Raw genomic sequence first — 25,316 nt, 5'->3', positions numbered from 1 at the left:
CAGCCTCCTCCCCAGACCATAACCCCCAAGACCTCCAAGCAACTTCTCCTCCCTTGATTCTATGGGCTGGAGACAACTAAGCCAAACAAACTCAGGAAGTGGCAAGAGATCGTGAAGGGGAGGAACTTCAGGGCACAGAAGGAAGAAGTCAAGAGAATGCCCTGATGTTCAAGGGAGAGAGTGGGGGAGAGGGCCAAATGAAGGTTGCCCCAAGGTTGCTCAGTGACAAGCCTTGAAATGTTGTGCTGGAGCTTTAAATCAAAACTGGCACAAATAGTTGGTCAAATCTCCTGGGGCCATTCAAATATCAACATTCACAGTGATAAACAGACCCCAAAAAGTCCTCTGTAAGCAAATTGAAACAAACAACTAAGCTAAAGCTGGTTGCCGAGAGACCAGTTGGGCAAGAGCCAAAGTCAGTTCAAGCTCTGAGGAAGTCTTTATGTTTTTGCTTTCAGGAAAGAGAATAGGAGAGAAGAGGCTACCTGTAGATCACTCCATGTTGGTGGAGGAACATGAGGGCAGATGTGACCTCTGCAGCATAGAACCGTGAACGAGGCTCGTCAAATTTTCGGGAGCGCTGAATCTGGAACATGAGGTCCCCACCATTTACATATTCCATGACGAAAAAGAGGCGGTCCTGAAAGAGAGAAGAAAATGCCTCTTAGGTCACATCATTGCAGCTGCCTCCTCAGGCCAGCATCTTGTGGCCTGTCATTGGTGGACAAATTGCAATTTGAACCAGGACTCAGGATGGACGAAGGCCCAAAGGTGGGTGAATGCTGGCAGCACACAATCTAGAAAGGCGACAAAGCACACACTTTGGGGTATCAAGTGTCATTTAAAAGTCTCTGTCTTGCTTTTGTGGAAGTCAGCTTACTGTAGTGGAAGAAGCCTGTAATTGACAGAAAAGATAACCAGGTCTTTGATTTTGGTCATCACTTAAGGCCTGCCACTGCACAAGTCTCTCTCCTTTTGGAGGTGCTAGGTATCTTTGCATGTGTGGTAGATTGAATAATCATTGTCCTCTGAAAGAAATTACACACACACTTGGATATGTGCATGTTCCCTTAGAGGGCAAAAGAGGATTTTTCAGATGGGATTAAGATGGAGATCTTGAGAAGCTGAGATTCTGCTGGATCACCAGTGTGGGCCGTAAATGCAATCACAAGCATCTTTACAAGAGGGAGGCAGAGGTAGATTTAAGAAGGGAGGAGAAGGCACTGTCACCGTGGGAGCAGAGAATGGAGATGTGTAGCCACAAGCCAAAGTATGCAGGAAGCCCCAGAAGAAGCAAGGAACAGAGCTTCTGGAGGGAGAATGGCCTATTGCAGTGACATTCTGATTTGGACTAATGTCCAACCTCTGGCATCTGGAACCACGAGAGAATGAAGTCTATTGTTTGAAACCATGAAGTCTGTGACATTATGTTAAGGCAGTCCTAGGAAACCTGGCATAATATGAGAAATAAATTATAATAATTTTACAGTTACAGTTAGAATTATGGGATAACGACTGCGAGACCCCATTCCCCGTGAGGGCTGCTTTTTGCTCTGGAGGATGTCCGTTCCAGGTTTTCCAGGGATTTTCTCTCAAGGTACCCATAAGAGGGCCATGCCACAGTCACACCTCATTAGGGGTAGCACCTCTTTATCTGAATCTATGCTAACTTGAGGAGGGAGTGGACTAAAATGCTGCTTTGTATGGTTCTTGATGATTATTTTCCAAGCACCTAGAATATGCATATATGGGATACTGGGCAGCTGGCGAGGAAGGATCAGCTGTGTAAGTCATTGCTGCCCTGGGGGCTTACAGGCCAGGGGTGGAGATGGCAAGGAAAGAATAATAAAAACAAAATAGGAATACAGTTCAGTAAAAACACTGGCAAAAAGGCCAGTCTCTGCACTAAGGGGCCATGAAGGATTCTAGATGGAGCCAGGCTTTGAGAGAAAGAGAAGGTGGAGGTGAGGCAAGAACTATACCAGGATGTGGAAAGAGTGAGCATGCTCAGAGGCCGGGAAAGTGACCTCTCCAGATCAGCTGGAGAGGAAGGGTAATAAAGATTTGAGAGTCTGGAGAGGTAGAGTGCATTCTTAACATAAATATTGTCCAAGTGAAGCCTCCCAGAGGAGATCATTTGCCATTAAGACCAGTAAAACCTACCACTGACACTTCTTTATTCATGAAGCATATTAATGTCAGTATTGGCATCTCTTTTACAATAAGCCTGCAGTTAATGACTGTTACTGATCCTAACTGCCTTCTCCCCCTCCCCATCCAGGAATTCTTCAAGCTTTACTGGTATTCAAGGGCCGAAGGTGGAATTTCTCTTCCATTTGCCTTATGCTTTCCCTTTAAGGCCTGCCTTGCTTTCTCCCCAGGGTACAATCTTGGACTCCAAAGTTCAAGGTTGCTTTGCTGACCAGCCAGTCATGCCTTCCCCATTCATATCCTCATTTCAAAATCTGAAGCTCAGGCCAACTCCAGCCCAAGGGAATGAGCATCTCTGAGGGTAGGATACAGGCCCTAGTCGTTGTTAAAGCTCCCCAGTAACCCCACTGTGCAGCCAGGGTTGAGATGCACAGGTTCATTCATCTGCTTTCTGTCAAGGTATTTTACATTGGTGCAACTGAAGGATTATACATTAACTCCTTGTGTTCTTTTCACATACTCCCCTAAGAATAAGAGTTCTCAAGCTTACGTATCATAAGCAAACAGAGGCTTATTAGAACATGGACCCCTAGACCCCTTGCCCAGAGTGTTCTGATCCAGGAGATCTGGGATTGAGCATAAAAATCTGCATCTGTAATGAGTTCCCAGGTGATGTTGATGCTGCTGGTCTGTGAATCACACTTTTAGAACCTTGGCCCTAGAGCACTTGGGGCCAGGCTTTCACGTGGCAAGCAACAGCTACATCACCCATGTAACACTGCCTTACCAGCTGAACCGCTCTGTCAGAAATAGCAACTGCAATGCCCACTCCATAGTCACTGACCCTAAACTTGGGCTTAGCAACAATGGAGGAGTTCCTTGGCTTTATTTGAAAGAATTAAACCTCTCCCCTCCTTACTCTTCTCCCCAACTGCTTTTTACTCTCCCAACACTAGACATGTAGCATTTAAGGATAGGGGCCATGGTGTGAGAAAAGAGATCCTACCTGACTTCCTCACTCACTAGTTGTGTGACCTCAAGCAAGTGACTTCATCTCTCTGTACTCAGTTTTCTGACTCTACTATAGGCTTCTCCCCACTCCCCACCATGAAGTGCTAGACTCTCATAAGGCTTGGTCCTAGGCCTTCCCCACCAAATGATCTCATCCACACCCCGTTTCCAAGTCCCTCCACACGGATGACTTATGCACTTTGACCTCTATCCTGGACCTCTCCTCCAGGATCCAGATCCACTCATCTAACTGTGCCTCTGACCACCCTCCAGGTGCATCAAAAGACACTCAAGTGCAACATGTCCAAACAGACTCCATCATCTTCCCCCGAAAACTAATCCTTGCCCAGGGCTCACAGGAGGTCTTCACTTTCAGCCAGTTGAACAAATCAACAACTGGAAGTCATCCTTCAACCTTCTTGTCCCTCATCCCTGACATCCATCACCAAGCCCTGTTGCTTTTGCCTGTTGCACCTTTGCACCTCTCATACTTGTTCACTTCTGCCCATCTCCACTGTGGTCATGACCACCACTCTGGTCCAAGCAACTATTATCTCTTACCTAGATTCTTGCATTGCCTTGTTAGTAATGCACCCCACACTTATTCTAGGCCCCCTCTAAATGCTGAGCACACTATAGGCAAAGGGACCCTGCTGAAAGAGAAATCTGATTGTCAACTCATCCCCTTTCCTTTTCTCATTCTATTGGTTAATTTTTTTAAAGGGCTTGTTGTTACTCATAGAATATGAGTAACATAAATAAATAAGCTTAATAAAAAAAATATAAATAAGTGATCTGCTGAGTCACTTGCCTTGCAATTGTCCCTGTTCCCTCTGCCCCAGGACCTTGACTCATGTTCTTGCTGCATGGGATATTTTCCTCTCTCTCCTACAGGGAATCCCTTATCCTCCAGATTTTGGTGCAGCCATCTTCTCTTCAAGAAAGCTGTCTTTGATTTCTCTGACAAGGTCAAATGCCCTATTGCATGCTACTCTGCTTGTTGTAGTAGCATTCTACCTACAATAAGGTCTTGTGCTTACTAGGCAATTGGTCTACCATTTGAGCAATGCCCAAATACAATGTCCGTTTGCAATTTTAGTTTGTTTTTCAGATAGGGTCTCACACTAATTTTGCCAAGGCTAGCCTCATAAAGTAATCCTCCTACTTCTGTCTATGAGTAGCTGGGACCAGCAGCATGCAACATCATGCCTGGCTTCTGGTCTGCTTTTTAAAGGAATTAGAGACCCCCAAAGGGAGGCTGCTATAACTTCATTTTAAAATAAGCACAGTATGGACCGAAGAACTGCAAGTTCTTACTATGCTAAGTTAAAAAATTAATCAGGCTGGGTACCAGTGGCTCACACCTGTAAATCCTAGGTACCTGGGGCCGGTGCGGGGGTGGGGAGGAGGATCAGGAGGATTGCAGTTCAAAGCCAGCCTGGGCAAATAGTTTGCGAGACCCTATCTTGAAAATCCGTATCACAAAAAATTGGGCTGGTGGAGTGGCTCAAAGTGAAGGCCCTGAGATCAAGCCTCAGTGCCTCAAAAATAAAATAAAATAAAATAAAAAGAATCAGCCTACTGCAGAGCGCCTCCTGCCTTACAGTATCTAGAGAGAGGTGACCACTTGAATCGTTTCAGCCTTGAACAATTCTCTTGGTCAGTGGAGAGATGTCTTTCCTTCCCAGTGAGACAGCCTTTTGAGGTACACATCTTCCTCTTCCCAATAACTCCAACCAATATGAGCTCAAGACTGCACTTAGTAAACATCTGTTCCTTCCATTTAGCATTAGGAAAGCAGGCAGTTTTGTTGCTTGAGTTCCTTACTGTATCTCTAGAGGCTAGGACCAAGCCTGGCGTGTGGTGGGCTCCTAGTGTGTCTGCATTGAGTGCCTGCGTTCGCGAATGATCACCATGGTCAAGGCTCCCATTGCTAGGAATTCAAAAGTAACCCAGAGTTGTTTTCCCATGTCTCTTGTTAATATCACTTTGAGCTACTCTGGCTTTAGCCCGGTTTGAAATTTAGTTTTCACCTGCTTTCTTCTCAACATAGCTCCATCACACCAAAGTGTAACCAATCCCTTTTTCATATTAGGGAGTTTTAGAGCAAGATAAGCTTTTCACTTTCCCTCCCTCTATTTAGTAAATTGGATTGTCGCTGACCTCCAACTCTAACACACTTGAGAAGCATGTTTTGTTGCAGAGGTAGAACCTCAAGTCATTCTGGGAACTGCTTAATTATATAAACTGAAATCAAAGGAAAGCTGGCAAACCCAGCAGCTACTCATTAATCCCCTCTTGGCATTGCCAGAAAACAAAACAAAAAACCAACTTCCTGGTAAAGTAAGCAAATATGTTTTCTGAGGTAATCAAAGATTTTAAAAGCTTTGTTCCACCTCCCCCCTCCCTTAATTTCTCTTGAATGTCTAAAATGTTACGGTCTTGTGTTAGCAAGTAAAATAATCAAGTTAGGAAAGAGATTATGTGTCGTGGCCATTTAGGGTAAGAATCATAAATAATGATCTACAAGTTGGAAGGACCACACCGTGAGTCTGAAATTCCCACTGGGCTCCATTTTCCCAGTACACTGTCCTTCTTGCCTTTGAAGGGAGAACCATTCCTGCCTGCTCTTCCTTCAAGGTGTGATGGATAGCCAGAGCTTCCTCCTGGCAGCACTGTTTGTACTGTTTGTTTGGACACATATTCTTCATCATTTGTTAGCTGTTTATATGTGCAAAGATTCTCTCGCTTTTCTGTCAATTTCACATGAGTGCCCAACAAAAGACTAGACTTGGAACAGTCTGCCTTTGATGCACTAGTGTCAGCATGAACAATATCTCCAGTGTCCCTTAGGGAATCACGAGTCTCCATTTCACATCCTTTTTTTTTTTTTTTTTTTCCTTTTAATTTCCCTCAGTGCTGGGGATTGAACCCAGGGCCTTATCACTGGGCAGCCCTTCATTTCACATTTCACATTCTGATCTTCTTCTCTGTCTCCCCTCCATGTCTATGTCATCTAACCTATCAATTCAACAGATCTTTCCTGGGTGTCCAGCCCTCAGTTAGGTGACTTGGGATCTGAAAAATGATGTAAGTTACAGCTTTGGTTTCCAGGAGCTAGGAATGGAACACGGGAAACCACAGAAAACAATACAAGACACTAGGTCACTGTGTACTAAACTCTCCAGTATCAAATCAGATTGTGAAATCTTCAGATCTGGCTTGTATCTTCTTACCCACCCATAGAAAATAATCATTTGTCACCCAGCCTTATTACTTACAGAAAATCACTTATAGAAAACAACTCTTTCTGAATGTTTTCCATAATGCAGAAGCAATGATGGAACTGGCCATTGCTACGGGGTGAACTGGAGGAAAGACCACAATTAACTGAGTAGTCTTGGACAATGTGAGGTAGGAAGAGAAGGCCCTGCAAGTGAGAGTGGAGGTGAACAGAAATGAACATGGCCTGTGGGAATGAGGAAAGTAGGATGAGCTCAGTAAACAAAACAAAACAACAAGAAAAAGCTTTCCGTCTAGGAAACAGTGCACAAACCCAGGATATAAGTGTGAAGGAGATGGACTGTAGGGCGGGGGTGGAGGGTTCTGCAACACAGATGGGAAGAAAGACCCCTGAAAACCTTTTGACTTATAAAGTGAGATAATTAAAGCTGATTTTAAGGAAAAATATTCTGCAATGAATTAGAAGAAGACTGTTCAAAGTCATTCTGTTTTTTCCCTTTTCCACTATTCTAAATGTTATATTATCCTTAAATTCTTTTGTTGTCATGCTGGTGATTGAAAAACCCAGGGCCCTGTGCACAGCAGGTGAGTACTCTACCACTCAGCTGTATCTCCAGCCCTATAATCTTGAAACAAATGGGAACAAGCCACACTCCCTCCTTGCTATTACAGTTCCTTGGTAGAAATGAAGAAAATATCTAATCACTTTAGGAAACTTAGCCTAATAAATTTTATTTCCCCCATGGAAGGCTAAGCCACAAAGAAAGAACAGTCTTCATTGCAATAAACAAACAATAAAGAACAAGTGGGACTTTCCAGCTCTGGAGCAGCCACACCACATGTGAACATAGCACGATGCTTTGCACATCAGCAAAGCCTGGCTTAACTGGTGTCACAGATCTGCTCACTGTGTACCATTGGAAGGTGTGGGTACATATCAAAAGAATCTTTTTTTTTTAATTACTAAAGATTTACCTGTCAATTCATAGAGAATGAGTCTCATCTGAATAATTATCGTTAGTAATACAAATTTTCCTATGCCATAATAATAATAATCACCTTAGTTATGTTCAAAACGTCATTTCACACATTTCAGCTCCTCTAATAGGCCTTCTCCTCTTTCCACCTGCCGTTGTTGAAGGTCTTACTCATATATAATGACCTTGCAGCGATTCACTAAATCTGGAATTATTGCAACAAGATTTGTATGCACTGGCCAATTCCATTAATATCAGTAGAATTATGGGAAATCTAAAATGGGTTTTCACATGGTTGTTTCTTTTTCTTTCTGAATGCAACACCATTATTTTATTCACTTCTTCTAAAAAAAATCCACTTTATTGAGGGATGATTAACATACAAAAAGCTGCCTGTGTTTCTTACACAAAACTTAATAAACTTGGAAAGAAGCATACAGTGGTGAAACATTACCACAGTCTATGCCAATAAACACGTCCATCATCTCCAAAAGTTTCCTCCCACCCTCTATCATTTGTGTATGTGTGTGACAGAACACAAGAACTACCCTCTCGGCACAATTTTAATTATATAATAGAGCACTGCTAGCTCTAGGTACTATACTGCACCGATATCCTGGACTTAACCATCTTCCATAACTGAAACTGAGTAATACCTCCTGATTCTCCTCCCCCTGGTCCCTGGCAACATTTTCCTCTCTGCATGTACCAGTTTGACTAGTTTACATTAATCATGTAAGTGGTATTGTATAGTGTTTGTCCTTCTGTATCTGGCTTAGTCCACTTAGCATTATGCTAAGTGAAATACATGTTATTCATATGTTTCATACATGTTATTGCAAATGGTAGGATTTCCTTCTTTTTAAAAAGCCAAATAATACTTCACTGTATGTAGACATGTTCGTTTCTTATTGTGAGCTTCAACGGACCAGAGAGGGCAGAGTTAACTCTACCTTTGGTAAAAGGGGAGATACCTTTTTTCTTGGAAACTCGACCCAATTAGAATTGACCAAATAGCAAAACTTCCACACTACAGTTTGCTGATTGAGAAGGTATAAACTTTCTACATGCACGTGTGATGTTTATTTCCAATTACTTAAAACTACAATTATTTCACCTAAACAGGATGGCCCAAGTTTAAAGTGACCTAAAGTTGTGCCAAATGGACTCACTCAATAAAACTCAAATAAACATTTCCTGCCTCTGATTAGAGCTGTACTTAGCCCAGGGAATAATCTCAAATCACTGCCCACCCCCTATCTGGGTGTGAAAGGCAAGGAAAGGAGAAGAGTTTCAGTTCAAGCATCCAGAGAATACCTTCATTTTCCAGGGAGCATCAGCATCTTATGGAAATACAGTTTCTCTGCCATGATATGAAATTACAAATGGGCCAGCCCCAACCACACACATTCCAGCAATGCTGGTCACCAAAGGGACGTCCTGCCAGAAACAATGCAGTATTGAAAGCTAAGCAGGCATGGTGTGACTTTAGTTTCCTCTATGAAATGATGGAATTAAGAGAGCTTAGAGAGAGAACCCACCACCCATGAATAGCACAGTGGTACTGTTCTACAGAAGCTCTTTCTTTTCCTCCATTGTTTGATTAGCATCAATGTCCAGGCTGAACTGTCACCTGCCAGTATCCTATCTTCTTCCTGGTTTTTTACCTCATGGAGTATTTCTCTATTAGTTGTCATCTGTGAGTAATGGCATTGGGCTGTCATCCTTTGTCCCCACATTTCATTTGGACTCCTGGAGATCAGCAGGCCTTCAAAACCTTCCCCATTATCTATGTGTTCAACACAGGGGCCTGGTCACCTTGCAGAGATTTTATGCTCTGTGGTGAACCTGGGGCCCACCTAGAATCTGCTCCGCCCACGCTGAGTTTGATGATGACATAGGCAAAAATCTGTCTTTGATGCTATCAAGAAATAACTTAAGCAAAAAAGAAAGAAGGAAAGGTTGCTTATTGAGGCTCATTGGCACCATCAGCCATTTGAAGCTAACATTAAGGACCTATGGAATATTCCTTAAAACCCTTCTTAACCATAAGAATAAAAGTATTCTTGTTTGAATCTCATTTCCCCAATTCAGCTAAGGCCTACCTGATGTCTTGCTCTTTACTAACATGTCCGCACAGTCCAGTCCATGGACGGCATCAAACTCCACTGTCTGGACATAAACTGTTGGACATAAGTAACCAACCGCTGATACTTACTTGTCCCTTTCTTATGACTCTCTACCTGTCTAGGCTCAATGCTTATGTAGCCCAATAAAAAAAGAACTCAATGAGCCTCCTTGGTCTCCAAATTAGTGACAGTGGAGATGAGCCCCACACAGCACTGAAGCAGCCCAGGACGCTGCTAATCTTGACTCCAGAAATTCAGTTACCTTATCATTGCCTGTGTCAACAGAAAATGTAACACCCTACAGAATCATGACAGAGTTCTGATTTCCAGGAGGCTTATGTGCTCAACACTATTGTCAATAAAGCCATTAGCCCTAGGTTAGGTCAATTCCCAACCATTTTTTTACTGCTGCCTTTGTTGTTTTCTCATTTCCTCAACCCAGCCAAGGCCTAACTGATGGCTTTGCCCTTTACCAACACTCCTCCCAAGAACTCAGGCTGTGCTCTACAATTCAGTGCATGGACTGCATCACATAGTCCAAAGAATGAAGATCTGTATCTTCGTTCTTTGTTTCTTTGCTTGCTTACTTAATCCTATTTAGAAAGAAATCCTGCTAACTACCCAGAGGATTAGAAGGTGCCTATATGTATGTTAAATGACCAGTCAATTCAGGGAAAAGCAATCAGGGAAACTTTTTTCAATCTTGGGTAGATGTAATGAATAGTTCATCTTACAACCAGTTATCAACATCACAATAGTTCTTTTCCTACCCCTTTCTTTCCAAGGAATGTGCAAGCTCTTGGGACAGTTTTAAAGATAATCAAGTGTTAGGAAGCTGATTCCAAGCAAAGAAGGTACATCAATATTTTTCTTCAGTTGTGGGAAATAAATACATTCTATATAACAGGAATATTTAAGTTGATCACACCATACAAAGAAGGGAACAGCTGCCCCCTCAAACCTCCTTGGTTCAGTATGACAGAGCTGATTGTGGCTACAAGAACATACTACACATTGTGGTCTATGCAGCAATTGCTCAGATATTCAATGAATTGTTGCTTCTTTACTCGCAATAATGGAAGGTAGGTGTCTCTCTCCTATTCGAAAGCATGTACATTAACTAGGACCTGGATCATGCCTGGTAAATTCAAGCTGACCTTTTCCCTTTCTCATCTGCTACAGGGCTTTATGTCTAAAGTTTGGGCCTTTGATTATTCTCAGAACAGTCTTCAATAGAATCAGTTGAGAGTCCAGAATGCAGAAGCAACTGGATCCAGTTGTTCCTCTCAGACTCTGCTGGTCAGACCACACAGTAAGCATGGTGTGGAATTCTGGGCACCATATTTGATGTTAATAGACTTGAGTTCATCCAGAGAAAGGCAAATAGGTTGGTGAGGGGAGGCCAGGACCCACAGGGAGCAATGTGGCAGTGGTCATCTTCAGTGTGTCCTGTTTTAGAGGAGCCTGACATTCCAAACGGAATGAATGAACAGACAAATGAACTATCAGACAAAGGGACCCACTGAAGAGGAACTCTCTTAAAACATTTGAAGGACTTTCATGCTGAGAGGAGATTCAGTCTGTGTTACTGCCAAGCTAAGACCAATAGGCAGAAGATAGAGCAATCAAGGCCCCTTTTATTACAGCAAAAACTAGCCTTTCCTTACCACTTCACTAATACTTTCAGTGCCTTGTTCTGTGGTGAATTCCTTCCAACCTGAGGGATGCCGGCCTCAGCCGGGTGATCACTTTGCTAGGTTGTTAACATAGGCACTCTTTGTTCATGGAGGGGCTGGACCAGATGAGCTGGAGGAGCATTTTAAAGCATACAGATTTCCAGGCCTCTCTATCAGAACTTCTAACTTTGTGGTGGCCCTGGGGAATGTGCATTTATGCTTAAATTCCTCAGGTAGTGTCTCTGAGAAGTGAGGGTTGGGAACTAGTAGACTACATAAGTACTAGCACGCCTTCTAACATCGAGACTTGGTGCTTTCATTGCATTTTGTTCTATATATTCCATTGATAGTTTCATGTTGATAGATCCAGCTAAAGTGTACATTCTTAGACAGAGGTACCTATTCTTCCATCCCAGCACATTACTAGACAGCTTCTATCGTGAGGAGTATCTCATAGGGCCAGGTCTCCTCCATCCAGCTGTGTCCCTACAATGCTTGACATCATGCTGGGTTCATCCAAGCCATTCCAGTAATGCTTTAGTAAAGCACTTGGTGTGTACTTGACACTATGCTGTATTGTGTTTTTGTACATGGCAAGGTCCTATGAAATCAAATCAAGGGCCTAATGGTCCCTTCCCACATAAATGACTGTGATCTGACCACATAGCTGTATTTCTTGTCCACTTGGATGCCTTTTAGCACTAAAGATGTGTTGTTGGATTCACATGCATGGCTGCTCTAAACCAAAGAAACCACTTCATGATGGCAAGAAAGTATAGTTGGCATCTTGATTCTGCTAAATCCCCTTTCATGTTCTGACTGCTTTAATAAAGCTGAAATGAAAATGTGCTAATCTGGGAGAACTGGCAACTTGGAAATAATACACTAATGTCCACATATAACTCAATTCTGTGGATTCTGAACACTTGGTCACATTGTTTTAAATTTCAAGGGGCAAGGCTGGAGGCAGCAGGCATGCTGAAGAGGGTTTCCATACCACTTCACTAATACTTTCATTAGCTGATAGATACAGCATGAATGGGTTTTTTTTCTTTTTGATTATTAAGGTCTTTGATCTACACATTTCTATTCAGGTTTACTCAGAACAGTGAGCAGTGTGGAGAGATAAATATTTGGTGTAATAGCACAGGGACTTCTGAAAAGAATTGCTGAACCATTGTTGTACTATTGGAAGAAGGACCTGAATTCCCGTTTATGTTGTTTATTTAAAATATATGAGCACAGACTCCAGTCAACACCATGTAGTCCTCATGAACCCGGCGTTGGTGCTTGCAGAAGCAGAACAAAAACAGCCTGTGTTTAATCTGTTCACAAGCCTTTTGTTCTTAACTACCTGGAGACGTGGTGATGTAGACATAGCAGGTGAGATTTCAGGATGAAGCTGAAGTTCTGGTGTTGACTGTGAGCCTGGTTTCTTTCATTGTAGAAATCCCTCCTATAACATATTTGTTAGTAAGAACGAAAGAGGAGCTTGGGAACTTAAATTGAAATAGCTCATGATCTGATTGTAGTCAATCTTTGTTTGTGGCCCTCTTCCCATCAGTGCTTAACTTTTTTCTGACAGCTTTCCCCACCTTCACTTTCATCTATCTGGTGTACTGGCCCAAACTTAGCCTCTGGCTGCAGACTGCCTGGGTTTAAGGCCTAGCTCAGCTACTTCTTGGCTGTGTGAGCTTAGATAAACTGAGGTGCTGGCTTTCCTATTCGTATAATTGAGATTCAATAGTAGCTACTGCATAGAAAATTAAAATGCATTATCTTATTATAAAGGGCCTGACCTATGAAAAGTTGCTCATGAAAATATTAATTCTGATTTCTCATTCACAGGCTTACATTCTATAGCTCCATTTGGCTCAGTGATGGACAGATTTAAAATTAATCAATTAGTTTGTATTCGGAGAGTGCTTTCAGAAAGGCTAGTCTATTTGGAGAATGAGAAGCTCCAATGTCTGAAGGGTCTCCATTGTCATTTGGGAACAAAACTCAAATTATCAGCAGTGGAGCATTCCAAACTTTAGTATGCAGAAGACTCAATTGTGAACATTTTTTTAAAATACCAATTCCTGGATGCTACATCCAAATATCCCGAGTCTCTTGGTCTAGGGTAGGCCCTGAGATTCTGCCTTTCTAGCAAGCTCCTAGCTGACTGACGCAATGCATGTCTAGAGTGAACACTCTGAGTACCACAGGTTAGACCTCCCCCAAGCTGTCTATTTCAAATGAAGGCAGCCCTTAGGTAATTCTTCCTCTTCTGTGTCTGGGGCAATATTTAAGCAAACCACCCAACTGATGATTAAGCCTATTCTGTCCACAACATAATTTTGGTTCTACATAGCTAACATTGTCTGAATTAACCATGTGAGTGAGCACGATTATTCTAGACAACCCAATGTTACATTGTTTTATAATCTTGACTCCCAGAAAAGCTCCTGACACCTCTTTCTGAATCCTTTTCTGGATCTACCGGAATGGACATGCTTATAAATTAAAAGGCTAATTCCTTAAGTAGTTCACTCAAAGAGAATACTTCTCTTCATTCTGCAAACAGACTAGTTAAGGTTCATGACCCTTCTTCTCAGAATCCCAAGAGGGAATTCTACCCACCAGTAATATAAAAGGATGGGCAAATCACTAGTCTTCCATGAACAATGATGACAAAAGATTTTTCAGTTACCTTCTAATTCCTCAGTTAAGGATAGAAGCTGTAAACCAGTGAGGAAACCCCACTTTTATCCACAGTATTATGTAAAAAGTGTGTATTCTCTTGTAGTACTGGACGAGCAATTCAATGCCAGGAAACTAAACAAATGCTTGGAAAGCTGGTTCTTTCCAGGCTTATGTGACTTTTATGTACCCCTACTTTGCATCAGATTCTTAGTCTGCCAAGTTAAGCAGACAGCTAAGTAATTATCATCAACAGAACTGGCTTTCTTAGGATGACCAACTCTTCTATGTTGAACCTTCAGGCTTGGCTTTAAATTCACTGGAAATTTTGGGCATGACATTCATGAATGCCAGTCAATCTTTAGTGGGCATATTATGAGCCTCTGCTAGATACCAGCTATGTGCCTGCAATGTACAACCTGTTCACTTTTCATCTTTCAGAATTCCAAGACATGTCTACCTTTGACGTTATACATGTGGTTTCATTTTGTACCATGTAAGTTGGGCCCAAATCTGAATATACACAGAACATGCAAAGAGACAAGAAAGACAAAAGGCTAGACTAGAGCACAGAACTCACTGCCTTGGGTCAACAGGTCTCCTCTCACCTTAGCCTTCCAGGCAGAGCCTCTCAGATGCCACCTTAGGCTGTTTCTCATGGCTCTAAATCACTACTTTAAGTGCCTTTCTCCTCCCAATAAACCAAATAGCCTGAACTAATTGTTTTGATGGACTGGGACTCTCCATAATGCACACTGTTCATTTAGCATTTATCCAAATACAATACGGTGATTTTTTTTTTCCTTCTTTGTGCTGGGGATTGAACCCAGGACCTCACCGATGCTAAACATATACTTCCTACTGCCTTAAATATGATGATACTTTGAATAGGACCAGAATGAAAATTTATTTTTATAAAGAAATACATTGCTTGCCAACTAATGGTCAATTCAAATGCATAAAACCCTTTAAATAATTTAGTAACATAGATTCTTGGGCATATCAATAACATCTATCTATTTGGCAAGTGAGGTAATCAAAATTATTCTTATCCGTTATCATATCAGATTCTTTACCTGAAGATAATTTGTTAGCAGTTCTAATTTCTGTCCATGCAAAGAAGTAATGTCAGGTCATCCTTTGAACATATTCCATATAATTCAGATCAACCATCAGTTCTAATTGCCAACACAGTTAAAACAGAAGCATTGGCAAAAGAATAATTAGCAAGAGCTTCCCACCAACCCAGAGACAGACCTCACCACAGAATTGTCTTCTCCAATCTATACAGCCCAGGGCATGGTTCCCAAGAACCACTAACCAGAGGTCAGCCAGTGACAACAGTTGCCTGTAACCTAACAGAATAGTGAGAAACTTCTGCTGTGCTCTGGTCATCTAAGTAGAAAACAGAGATTGAGACAGATAATAGACTCTGCTCCAAGCACTAGAAATAACTTATTTTCACAACTTATTTGAATGAAATGTAATGGGTAGTATAAATTTAAATGAATATAAGTCTAGGACTCTTAATTGGAGTAGATGTTTCCTTTCTCTGGAAACTGGAAAGTTAAGATGCAACATAAAGCCTTAGCCAATTCAACCCCTTCTTATCTATTTCCTTCATAAACTTGGAGTGGGGGGAGAAAGGAAGGGAAAGAAAGTGATATCTAAATAAATAAAGTGAGGTAGGTGACTCCTATTACTTCAACATTTCCCCTTGGGGGATGATAGCAGAAACACAGGGGAAAACAGATACAACAAAACAAAGGAAAGGAAGTTTATAAAGGGTTCCATTCACCTGATATTGTAAGGGGCTACCTCATCATCCCATAACCCCTGACGCTCCTTGACACTTCCATGTCCTACCTCTAGGTCACTGCCTACTACCCACATACTCTCTTAAGGGAAATGCCAAGGTCAAAATGGTGGCTGAACTGTCAGCACCAGCCCTTTGGAAGTCTGTGAAATAGCAATCTTTGGAAGGATGTTGCACCTTTGTAAACCAAAAGTGCAGAGGTAGGGGGGTGCAAAAAGGGAGGGACCAACACAATCTCAGAAGACATACTTAAGATGTGGTTCCACCAACTCCAGTTGCCTAAGGCAAGAACACATAGCTTCCCAAGAGACAATGCCACCAGCTAAAACATGAATCAACTGCTCTGTTCTACTTTCTAAACCTGTATACTTTCCTGGAATCAGCAACATGACTCAAAGCACCTGTGATTGCATATGGCTTAGAAATATAATAGAGATATTTTAGGATAACTTTCCCATTGAAAAATATTTAAATTTTCATTTTTACATATTTTTATGACCTCTAGAGACTTCAGATCTTAGTCATGAAGATAAAGCAAAGACCCATCAGAAGTATCTAATTCTAGAACAGGAAAGTAAAAGGGATTCTGCTGAAATCTGAAAAGTAACTTCTCCAAATTTAGTTACAACAGATCTTATCTGAACTGTGTGCTCCTCACACACAAACTATTTTTTGGCTATTTTGATGGGAAAGAACAGCAAATCTTTCACCAAAATGGCTGTGTTCTTCTTTGACTTTGAAGCTTAAGTGGACAGGAGAGAAGGTGGCCATCCTGTTGGTGGAATCTGAGAAAGTTGTTTAATGAGGTGACACCTGCTTTCCTTTGTTGGGAAACAGACTATTTCAAAAGAATGTCAGAAATTATGACAAACCCAAAACACTGTTTTGTGTTGGGATTCTTGGAGGAGCTGAATAGTGACCCACCAACCACTGCCTGCCTGTAGGATACTAGATAAACAGCATTCTTTCAAGCTACAGGGCTCGAACGGCCGTCCTTCCTTTTCTCTTTCATAATAGTACCCTTTTTAGTTTTTGCAGTGCTGAGGACTGACCCAGGGCCTCATGCACACCAAGCAAATGTTCTATTCATAACCCGAACCCCAGCCTACTTGCTTGCTTTTAAGTTTAAGTTACCCAGGAAATGCATTAAAACCCCTCTCTCCTCTCTTCTTTTTACCTGTGTGAATGAAAGAACCCTGGAGAATTCTTATCATGTTATTTATGATTTCAGCTCTGAAGTGTGGCAGAATTTAATTAAAACATTTTGAAGGGTCAAGGGAAAAGCATAGATTTACAAATTAAGAAAGTTACCACTTTCTCTTGCCTACTCTGGCTAAGAAGGAAGCCAACAGCTATAGAAAGCTAAGGTTCCTGTGAACAACAGGGCAGCCAGTCCTTCCCACCCCCACAGACAAAGGAGATGAAGGCCACAGGCCATGCATGTAGACAGGCAGAGAAATGTAAGTGACCATGAAGTAGCCAAATCCTATAATACTAAAGAACCCAAAGAGAGACCCCAAGAGAATTTTAAAAAAATCTGTAAATAGAACTCTGCCTTTGTACTTATTTATTATGTTACCAGTTTTAGACCAATGAGGCATTTTCCAATTCCCACAGTTTGTATTGTCACCAAAATCAGAGTATAATTGTCCTTTGAAAATGTCTTCTTGCATCTCCCTAATTCTTCTATCTAATCTAGAGAAGAGATAGCATTCAGTAAGACTTGGCTTCTGGTGTAGGCTGCTGATGATAATCTGAATCCCTTGGGCTCTGATTTAAACATTTGTTGCTAAGAATGTCCTTTTACCATCACTGGATACCATTTATGAAAGAAATCATCCACACAAGGAATTCTTATTAATTTGGGATTGCCAATTAGTCAATATTTGAGAAATGCATCATTAACTGAAATTCAAGTGACCTTCATTTGTAACTATATTTAGATGACTTTAGGTATTAATAAGACTGCATATTTTAAAGACATTTTCATGAACAGTAAAATGAACTTGAGAACTAAAGCTTCAGATGGTCTATAGCCCGGGGGTCAGACAAGAAATGGGGTTCTGTGAAGTCTTTAGAAATGAATGTTCCACTCTCCTCCTGGGTTGTTTAATAATTTACAGGGTAGAAGAGTTTGATAAGAAAATGTTACTCTAGTTTAGGCAGAAGAGGAATCACTGGACTGTCAGGATTATTACTGAAGAAGGAAGTAGAGTTGAGTCTCTGACTAACCAGATTCTTCGCAGATCCTTTCCTGTCCCTTTCAAATGGTTAGAGTTGCTGAATTCTCTTTCCTGGGAGTATGCTTGGCTTCCATTTTCAAATGCAAAAGAAAATAAACAAACTTAGGCTGCTTCATAGAGCATCAAATAGCTCTTTCCAAAGATGAGCAACATTCCTCCTCAGGTGGGGTTTTGAGGATCCAGACTTCAGAGACTGTCTGGAGTCTCTGAGCTCACAAGCTCAAGGCAATTTAGAAATTATTTCAGCTGTTTTCATTTTAGAGGTAAAACAAAAGCAGCAAGTAGGAACAAACATACATACAGTTCTATGCATCTAGGTTGTTTTTTTTTTCCCCAACTTTTTAGGATTCTGCACATGAAAGAAAATATACTACAATGCTAGAAACAGGAAGTTCCAAATGTTCTCCTCTTATAATGTCACACCCTTGCTCCCCTTGCTCAGTTTAGGGCATTCTAGGTTTTTAGTCTCCTCTTCCTGGCCCTAGATCCACCAAACAGTTGCAATTTCATCCTTACTGACCCACTTAGCTCTGTGTTTCCAACTAGGATTGCCCTCTAGTGGCAAAAATTATCAACTGCATGCTGCTTAGTAAAGATGTTAGAGAGGGAAGGAAAAAAAAAAATCTACTTTTTCCGCCAAGCTATCTTGTGTGATTTCTAACAATGCACTTAGTAAAATGGGAGAAGGGCTCAGATGTTTTTGTGTTACTGCTTTAAGTAAAGGAAAACGTACATTAATAAGCTGCGCTTTCATCCTTCAACTCTTAGTTAAAAGAATATTGGAGGTGAAGGGGGTGGGGGCGGGGAAGAATCTACCAATAAAGGAAACAGATTGTTAGTGTGTTACAGAGAATTCCAGGCAGAACGTCCAACATTCCCATTTACCTCTAAGCCCCCACAGTTTGTATCCAGTCTCTAATTCCCAGGGACAATTTTAGAATCCCAGCAGGACATTTTTGACTTGAGGGACTTCTCATGGCTTCCCAAGGAGAACTTTTGCAGGAAGAGGCTGAGTGGGTGAAGCAAGACGCATCTGCCCAGGAAGCAACCACAGGGAGGACCTGTCACCACACCATACACCCTGGCCCTTGCTCTGGGCCAGGTTGTGTTCTAGAAATCCCAAGACCCTTTGCTCAGCAAAACAGGAGCTATGCCAGCTTGTTCATTCCCCATCCCCAGCCCGTGACATTGCACTTTATACTTTGCAGGAGAGCAAGAAATATTTAAGCTGCACGAATGAGGGGCATGCTGGAAGGACATGCAGGAAAGCAAGCTTCATTCTCATCTCCAGAACGCTGATCAGTAGTCCTGATTTCTCCTGACTAAAAGGGGACAGGGAGGCAATGTGGATTTAAAACTACTCCACCAATCCTTACAGACATCAAGGAGATATCCTGAGGGCCAGCCACCTTTAGTAACAGGGGGATTCCCATCTTTATAATTTCAACCAATGAGAGCCTATACAGGACTCTTTTTTTCTTTGCATGCTTGGGGAACTGAACCTGGGGCTCCAGGCTTGCTAGGCAAGTGCTCTACCACTGACCTATACTCCAGCTCCAAAGGTTTTAAGGTTTTTACTTTTTTGGTGTTAGGGATCAAACCCAAGGCCTAGCCCATGAAGCACATGCTCTACCAGCCCATGGCAGGATTCATTTTAAGGAAGGATTCCATTCTTAAAACTGCCTAAAGCTACCTTTTAGGCCACTTGGGTTGGCACAGTAACATGGAACCTGAGAGAACTGGTTCTCCTTAGAACCAAAGAGAACAAAACTAACTAAATTGTAGAAAACAAGTAGAATGAATAGAGAATCATTAAATAAAAGAATAACATCTGAATCTAAGATTGACAGGACTAGACCAAGTATTTCTCTGGGGCGCCATGATGAACACACAGATGCAGATACCAATGAGGAGATGCAGGTACCAATGAGGGCTATCTGATGAGCCCACTGGCCCTCAGGAGTCCTGGAGGGAAGGCCTGCTTTGTGTGGCTGACACAAGTGGGTAGTATTGATCTTCTCTGGTCTTGCCCATCTCTCCCCTGTATTTAACATCTTTACCATAATTTTCTTATTTGGAATTATTCTTACCCTCCCCTTCCCTACTTCCTGTTGTCTCTAAGCTGGATTTGTAGGATTTTAAACTCAGATTGTTAGGCTTCTTTGGTTGAAATTTGGTTTGATCAAATAAATATTTAGCATCCTAAACAATGAGCCAGTTCCTTCCACCCCTACACAATGAGTGCCTGGATCCCAGCCAGTCCTGTTCCAGATTTCCAGAGGGCTGGCTGGCTGATGTGGCTAGCTGATCACCTCTTGCTTGACCTTCTGGGGTCACTAAGCTGGGGTCATTTGTGCCCTCTGCAGAGGTTGCAAAGCCTGATCCCTTCCTCCAGCCTTGTCAACATTTTGGGAGCTTGAGTTAGTCACTTTACCTAATAGGAACTGAACTACATAGTACCTAAGGTTCCTTCCAGCTTGACCTACAAACTACAGAGAAAAGCATGCATTTATCTATTATTTTGCTGTTGCAAATGAAAAGGTGAGGGCAGAGCAAAGGGAATTGGGTTAGGAAGTAACTCTGGAGGTGGGAATCTAAGCTTTGCATTGTCTTTGTCATTGGCTGGTAAGTGCTCCTTTGCTTTTCTGTTTCAGTAGTGCTAGCAGCAGCACTGTAGAGTCCTAATGATGATGTTTATTCTCAAATCTGTTCACAAGTGGCTGTTGATCAGATCCTCACAACATCTTGGCAAGGGAGACAGGTTGTAATAGCCTGATTCCCATTTTTATGGAAGAACAAATAGAATTCTTCAAGGCTTGAGTAAAACACACTAATGCAAAACAACATACAAGGTCATATGGTCACTCAGCAAATGAAAGGGGAAATTTTGTTTTCTTACTCCAAGTCTCACTCTCTTTCTACTAGTATAGAGCCCAGGACTCTGCACTGGGGGAAAGGGCAGATGTGGAAGGTGGGGAGAAGACAGAAGACTGTATTTTTCCAAGAGCGCTACAACAGTATTTCCCATTTTATGTGCCCCTGAAAACGAGGTGAACTTTCGTGGCAGAAGTGATGCTCTGTGACTTCTGAAGCTATATCACAGAAGGTATTACAATTTCTGTATTACTCACTGAAATATATTCTGTTATTTCTCTCTCTGTCTCTCTCTTTCCCTCTCTCTCTCTCTCCCTCTCTTTTTCTCTGTAACTCTCTTAGGAGACAGGGTCTGGCTATGTTGCCTTAGGCTGCCTTGAATTCCTGGGCTGAAGTGATTGTCCCACCTCAACCTCCTGAGTAACAGGGACTACAGGCATGACCCACTGCACCTGACTGGAATATTCTCTCTGGAAGACTTCAGATCATGTAGGCTAACTGCCTTGAGGCCACCATGCTATGAGAGACCACTTGCTGAGGCTCTAAGGCTCCAAGAACAAAGGAATAAGTACAGCTAGCCCCCAAACCACCATCTGACTACTGATAAGCCACCAAGAAGCTCTGAGCCAGAACCAACCAATGGTGCCCCAAGGTTTTGGGCAATTTCTTTTGTAGCAATAGTAATAGGAACAGCTACCAGTTCCATCTTTGCCAGGGCAGAAGTACTTCCACCCATTTTGGATACTTGGATTTTTCTCATTAACATTAGAGTTGTGAATTTCATCGCTTTAAAAAAAGTTGTAAAACTATCTTTAAGAATTCAAGAAGGTAATTTTAGCTCTGCCACTGCCCTCTGAAGGATGGTGTGATGGCGAAATCTAACTGCAGGTTTGACTGGTGGAATCACTATATTTATAGAAAAAGAAATAGTTACCCATAGTGCAGAGGAAGGCTCTTAATGAATAGATTCAAGAGGGAAAAAGATCTAAAATGTAGAATCACTTAAATTCACTAATTGCTGCCAATTTTTGTTTTGACACAAACCTTTTGAGAAAAGGAAGATGAAAGGATTTGGGGAAAGTACCATACAATCCCTCCAGATGACATGCAGAAAAATGAACATAATCCCATATAAAAGTTACTTAATGCTTGGCTCACGGCACAGGGGACAGTTCTGAGCTCAGGTCTGTCTTCTGTCTTTGGGACATACATTTAGAGGTAAAGCATACCTAGAGGAGAAAGATCTAAAAATGACAGGCTTGAAAGACAAGAGATGAAATGAAAAAAAGTGCTAAGCACCAGACCCAGAATATTAAATAGTGAAGAAGATTAAGATAGAATGTAATCGTTGCTTCTAAATACGTTGAGAGCAAGCAGCCAACTAAGTTCCTGCTAACGTTGCATGTCTGATTCACTCCTCTAAATGGCTTGTTCCCATTTTACAGAAAACTAAGGCTGAAGGTTATAGGGCATGTCTGTGGCAGAGATAGCAGTTAAGCCCAGGAAATTGGTCTCCTCACTCCTGTACTTTTAACCACAAATGACTGCCATGTAAAAATTAGATTTACTGAGCATGGTTCTAAAGGGCAGGATAGAAGATTCTCATTGAGAATGGATGTCATTAGTGGCTCAAAAAAGAAGAATTTTCTCTTTATTGGGTGTATAAAGGAATCAACAGCTCCAGGGAGTGTTCCTCATACTTCAGAAAATAAATAAACTGGAAGCTTGCTGGGAAATTTCAGCTCTGTCTGTTTTTTTTCTTCCCAGGGCTGGGGATCAAACCCAGGATCAAATACAAAAAGCTGGCCAGTGTTCTACCCAGCTGACCTCCATTCCCACCTCACAATCTCAGCTCTGATTGAGACTGAACAAGAGGACATCTTCAAATCCTGGACTCCATGGCAGGTTGAAACAGCAGGAATTCTAAATTTGGACATTAGTTGCCATAAGGGTTGAAGAGTTTTCATCCCGCTATAATTCTTCTCACACTTTACATATGTACATGACAGAATACAAATACTAAACGGAGTGTTAGGAGACTTCACTTGCTATGTAACCGTGAATGAATCACTTACTATTCTTGTACTTCAGTTTTCTCAATTAGCAAGCACAAGTGATAAGATGTCAAGGCAGTCCTGGGGCTGGACTGCCTGAATTTGTATCCCAGTGTTGCATCTTACCAGCTGCAAATCACAAAATCATTTTTCTTGCCGGAATTACCTCATTATAAATTAAGAGTTATAATAGTATCCACCTTCTAGGACGATTGTGAAAATTCAGGGAGTTTATAATTTGTAAAATACATCCAACAGAACCTGCGATCTAGCAAATAAGAGAAGTGTCAGCTAAATTAACAACAATGGTAATTATTCTACTAATTCACTAGGAGGCTGTGAGTGAGAAATCGCTACCCATAGCACTGAAATAAGAAGTAGCTATTTTTGTTGGTGGGCATGAACAATGGTACAACCGCTGTGAAAAAACAATATGGCAGGGTGGTTCCTCGAAAAGTTAAAACTAGAATTAACCATAAAATCCAGCAACTCTACTGCTGATATATGCTCCAAAGAAATGAAAGCAGGAACTCAAGGAGATATTTGTACACCTATGTTCATAGCAGCATTGTTCACAATAGCTAAAATGTCCATTAAGAGATGGAGAAGAAAAAATTGGTATATGCATACAAGGGAATAATAGCCTTAAAAAGGAAAAAACTCTGATATGTGCTACAACATAGATGAACCTTGAGGACATTTTGGTAAGTGAAATAAGCCAGTCACAAAAAGACAAATATTGTATGATTTACTTATATGAGGTACTTAGTCAAAAATCATAAACACAGATGATAGAATGGTGGTTGTGGGGTGGAGAGAGTATGGAAATTTATTATTTAATAGGCATGGAGCTTCCATTTTACAAGATGAAAAGAGTTACGAAGATGGATGATGGTGACAGATGTACCACATATGAATGCATTTAATCCCAATAAACTGTACACTTGAAATGGTTAAGATAGCAAGTTTTATGTATATTTTATCACAATAAAAATTGGGTAAAAAGAAGTAGCTGTTTTATATTAAAACATAAGCTCCTTTATAACATAGCAATGTCCTTTCCTTTGGTTTTTCTAGGCTGTAAATGTCTAATTCAATCCAAACAGCTTCCTCCTTAGTCTAGGGACCCTCACCATGTTTGTCCTGCTCTGTCTCTCACATCCAGTTATTTCTTTGAAAGCGCTGAGGTTCTTTACAAAAAAAAAACTTACATTCTTGCTTATATTTCTTCTCATCCTTGTAACTTCACAGTACCTTCAGGTGTATCAAACACTGAGTTAATTTTTATGTGTAAGACTTAAGAGGAAAAAGTCTGTCTTGGCATCATTTCTTGAAAGCCACTCTTTCCCCACTGAATGGCCTTGGCATTCTAGTAGAAAAATCTATGACCATAAAGGGTTCATTTCTGACTTTTGACTCTGTTCCATGGATTTGTATACCCGATCCAGTACCACACTGTTTTGATTACTGTAGCTTTGAAATAAGAACAGAGTCCTCCAACTTTGTTCTTATTTTTCAAGATTGTTTTGGTCATTCCAAGTCTTTGCATTTCCAGAAGAATTTTAAAATCAGCTTGTCAATTTCTATAAAGAAGTTTGATGGGATTTTGATAGGAATTGTGTTGAATGTACTGACATTCTAGATAGAACTGTCATTTTAATAATACTACTTTTAAAATTCATAAACATGGACGATTTCTCCATTTATTTAGGTCTTTCTTAATTTCCCTCAGGAATAGTTTGCATTTAAAAAATATACAACTCTTCTGCTTCTTTTATTACATTTATTTCTGAGCATGTAAGTCTATTTGATGGCATCATGAATGTAACTGCTTTCTTAATTTCACTTCAGGATTATTCATTGCTAGTATAAAAATGCAATTGATTTCTGGATACTGATCTATGTCCTATGGCTTTGTTCTACTCGTCTGTTAGTTCTAGTGGGTTCTGGTGTATTAATTTTACATTAATATTTCTACATATGGGATCGTGTTGTGTGTACTACCTTTGCTCAAGCGAGCAGACACACTCAATTAGTGAACGTAAGAAGGGACGGTATTGAAAGTGACACAACTTTATGTGGCTTATCTCCTCTCTTCATGCACTGAAAAGCACCACTATTTGTTTCTCACTTGATTTCAGTACAGTGGAAATGGTGATGATGGTGGAGGAGAGAAAATAATACCTGCAGGTAGGAAAGCCTCTCGCCCCCGACAGGAGACAGCTCATGAGAAACTGAACTTGAGAGTGGCTTTAAAGCAGGTGCTAGATGCAGGAAATATCCCCCAGGTTCCCCCAGGGCTCAGGGCCTCTACAATCAGCAGCAGGGAGAAGAATGAACTGCCTTGCACTCAGGGGATCCTTTGGGCCATTGGCCACATAACTTCTCCAATTCTTGGGTTTCCTCCTCTATAACAGTGAGATAATGACATCTGCTCTGCCTGTGGCCTCCCAGCTT

General features: G+C 41.3%; 1 protein-coding gene and 1 long non-coding RNA gene across 3 annotated transcripts in view; one reads left to right on the top strand and one right to left on the bottom strand.

Moving 5' to 3' along the window:
• Positions 1-25,316, bottom strand: part of Prkce (protein kinase C epsilon) — a 491,234-nt gene that overhangs the window by 98,638 nt on the left and 367,280 nt on the right. The window contains exon 11 of the mRNA XM_074049619.1: positions 486-640. Coding sequence (XP_073905720.1) covers positions 486-640 — 155 coding nt within the window. The remainder of the gene's footprint in view (positions 1-485; positions 641-25,316) is intronic.
• On the top strand, positions 636-23,816 carry LOC141414806 (uncharacterized). Of its 2 annotated transcripts, none has more exons than XR_012439675.1 (3): positions 636-771; positions 20,862-21,037; positions 22,573-23,816. It is a non-coding gene; the product is annotated as an uncharacterized lncRNA (long non-coding RNA). The 2 variants fall into 2 exon arrangements; XR_012439674.1 differs by having other exon boundaries at positions 20,857-21,037.

The sequence above is a fragment of the Castor canadensis genome, chromosome 12 (assembly GCF_047511655.1).
Source record: "Castor canadensis chromosome 12, mCasCan1.hap1v2, whole genome shotgun sequence".
NCBI lineage: Eukaryota > Metazoa > Chordata > Mammalia > Rodentia > Castoridae > Castor > Castor canadensis.
Note: the sequence above shows the minus strand (reverse complement) of the source record. Positions and strands in the feature narration are given on the sequence as shown.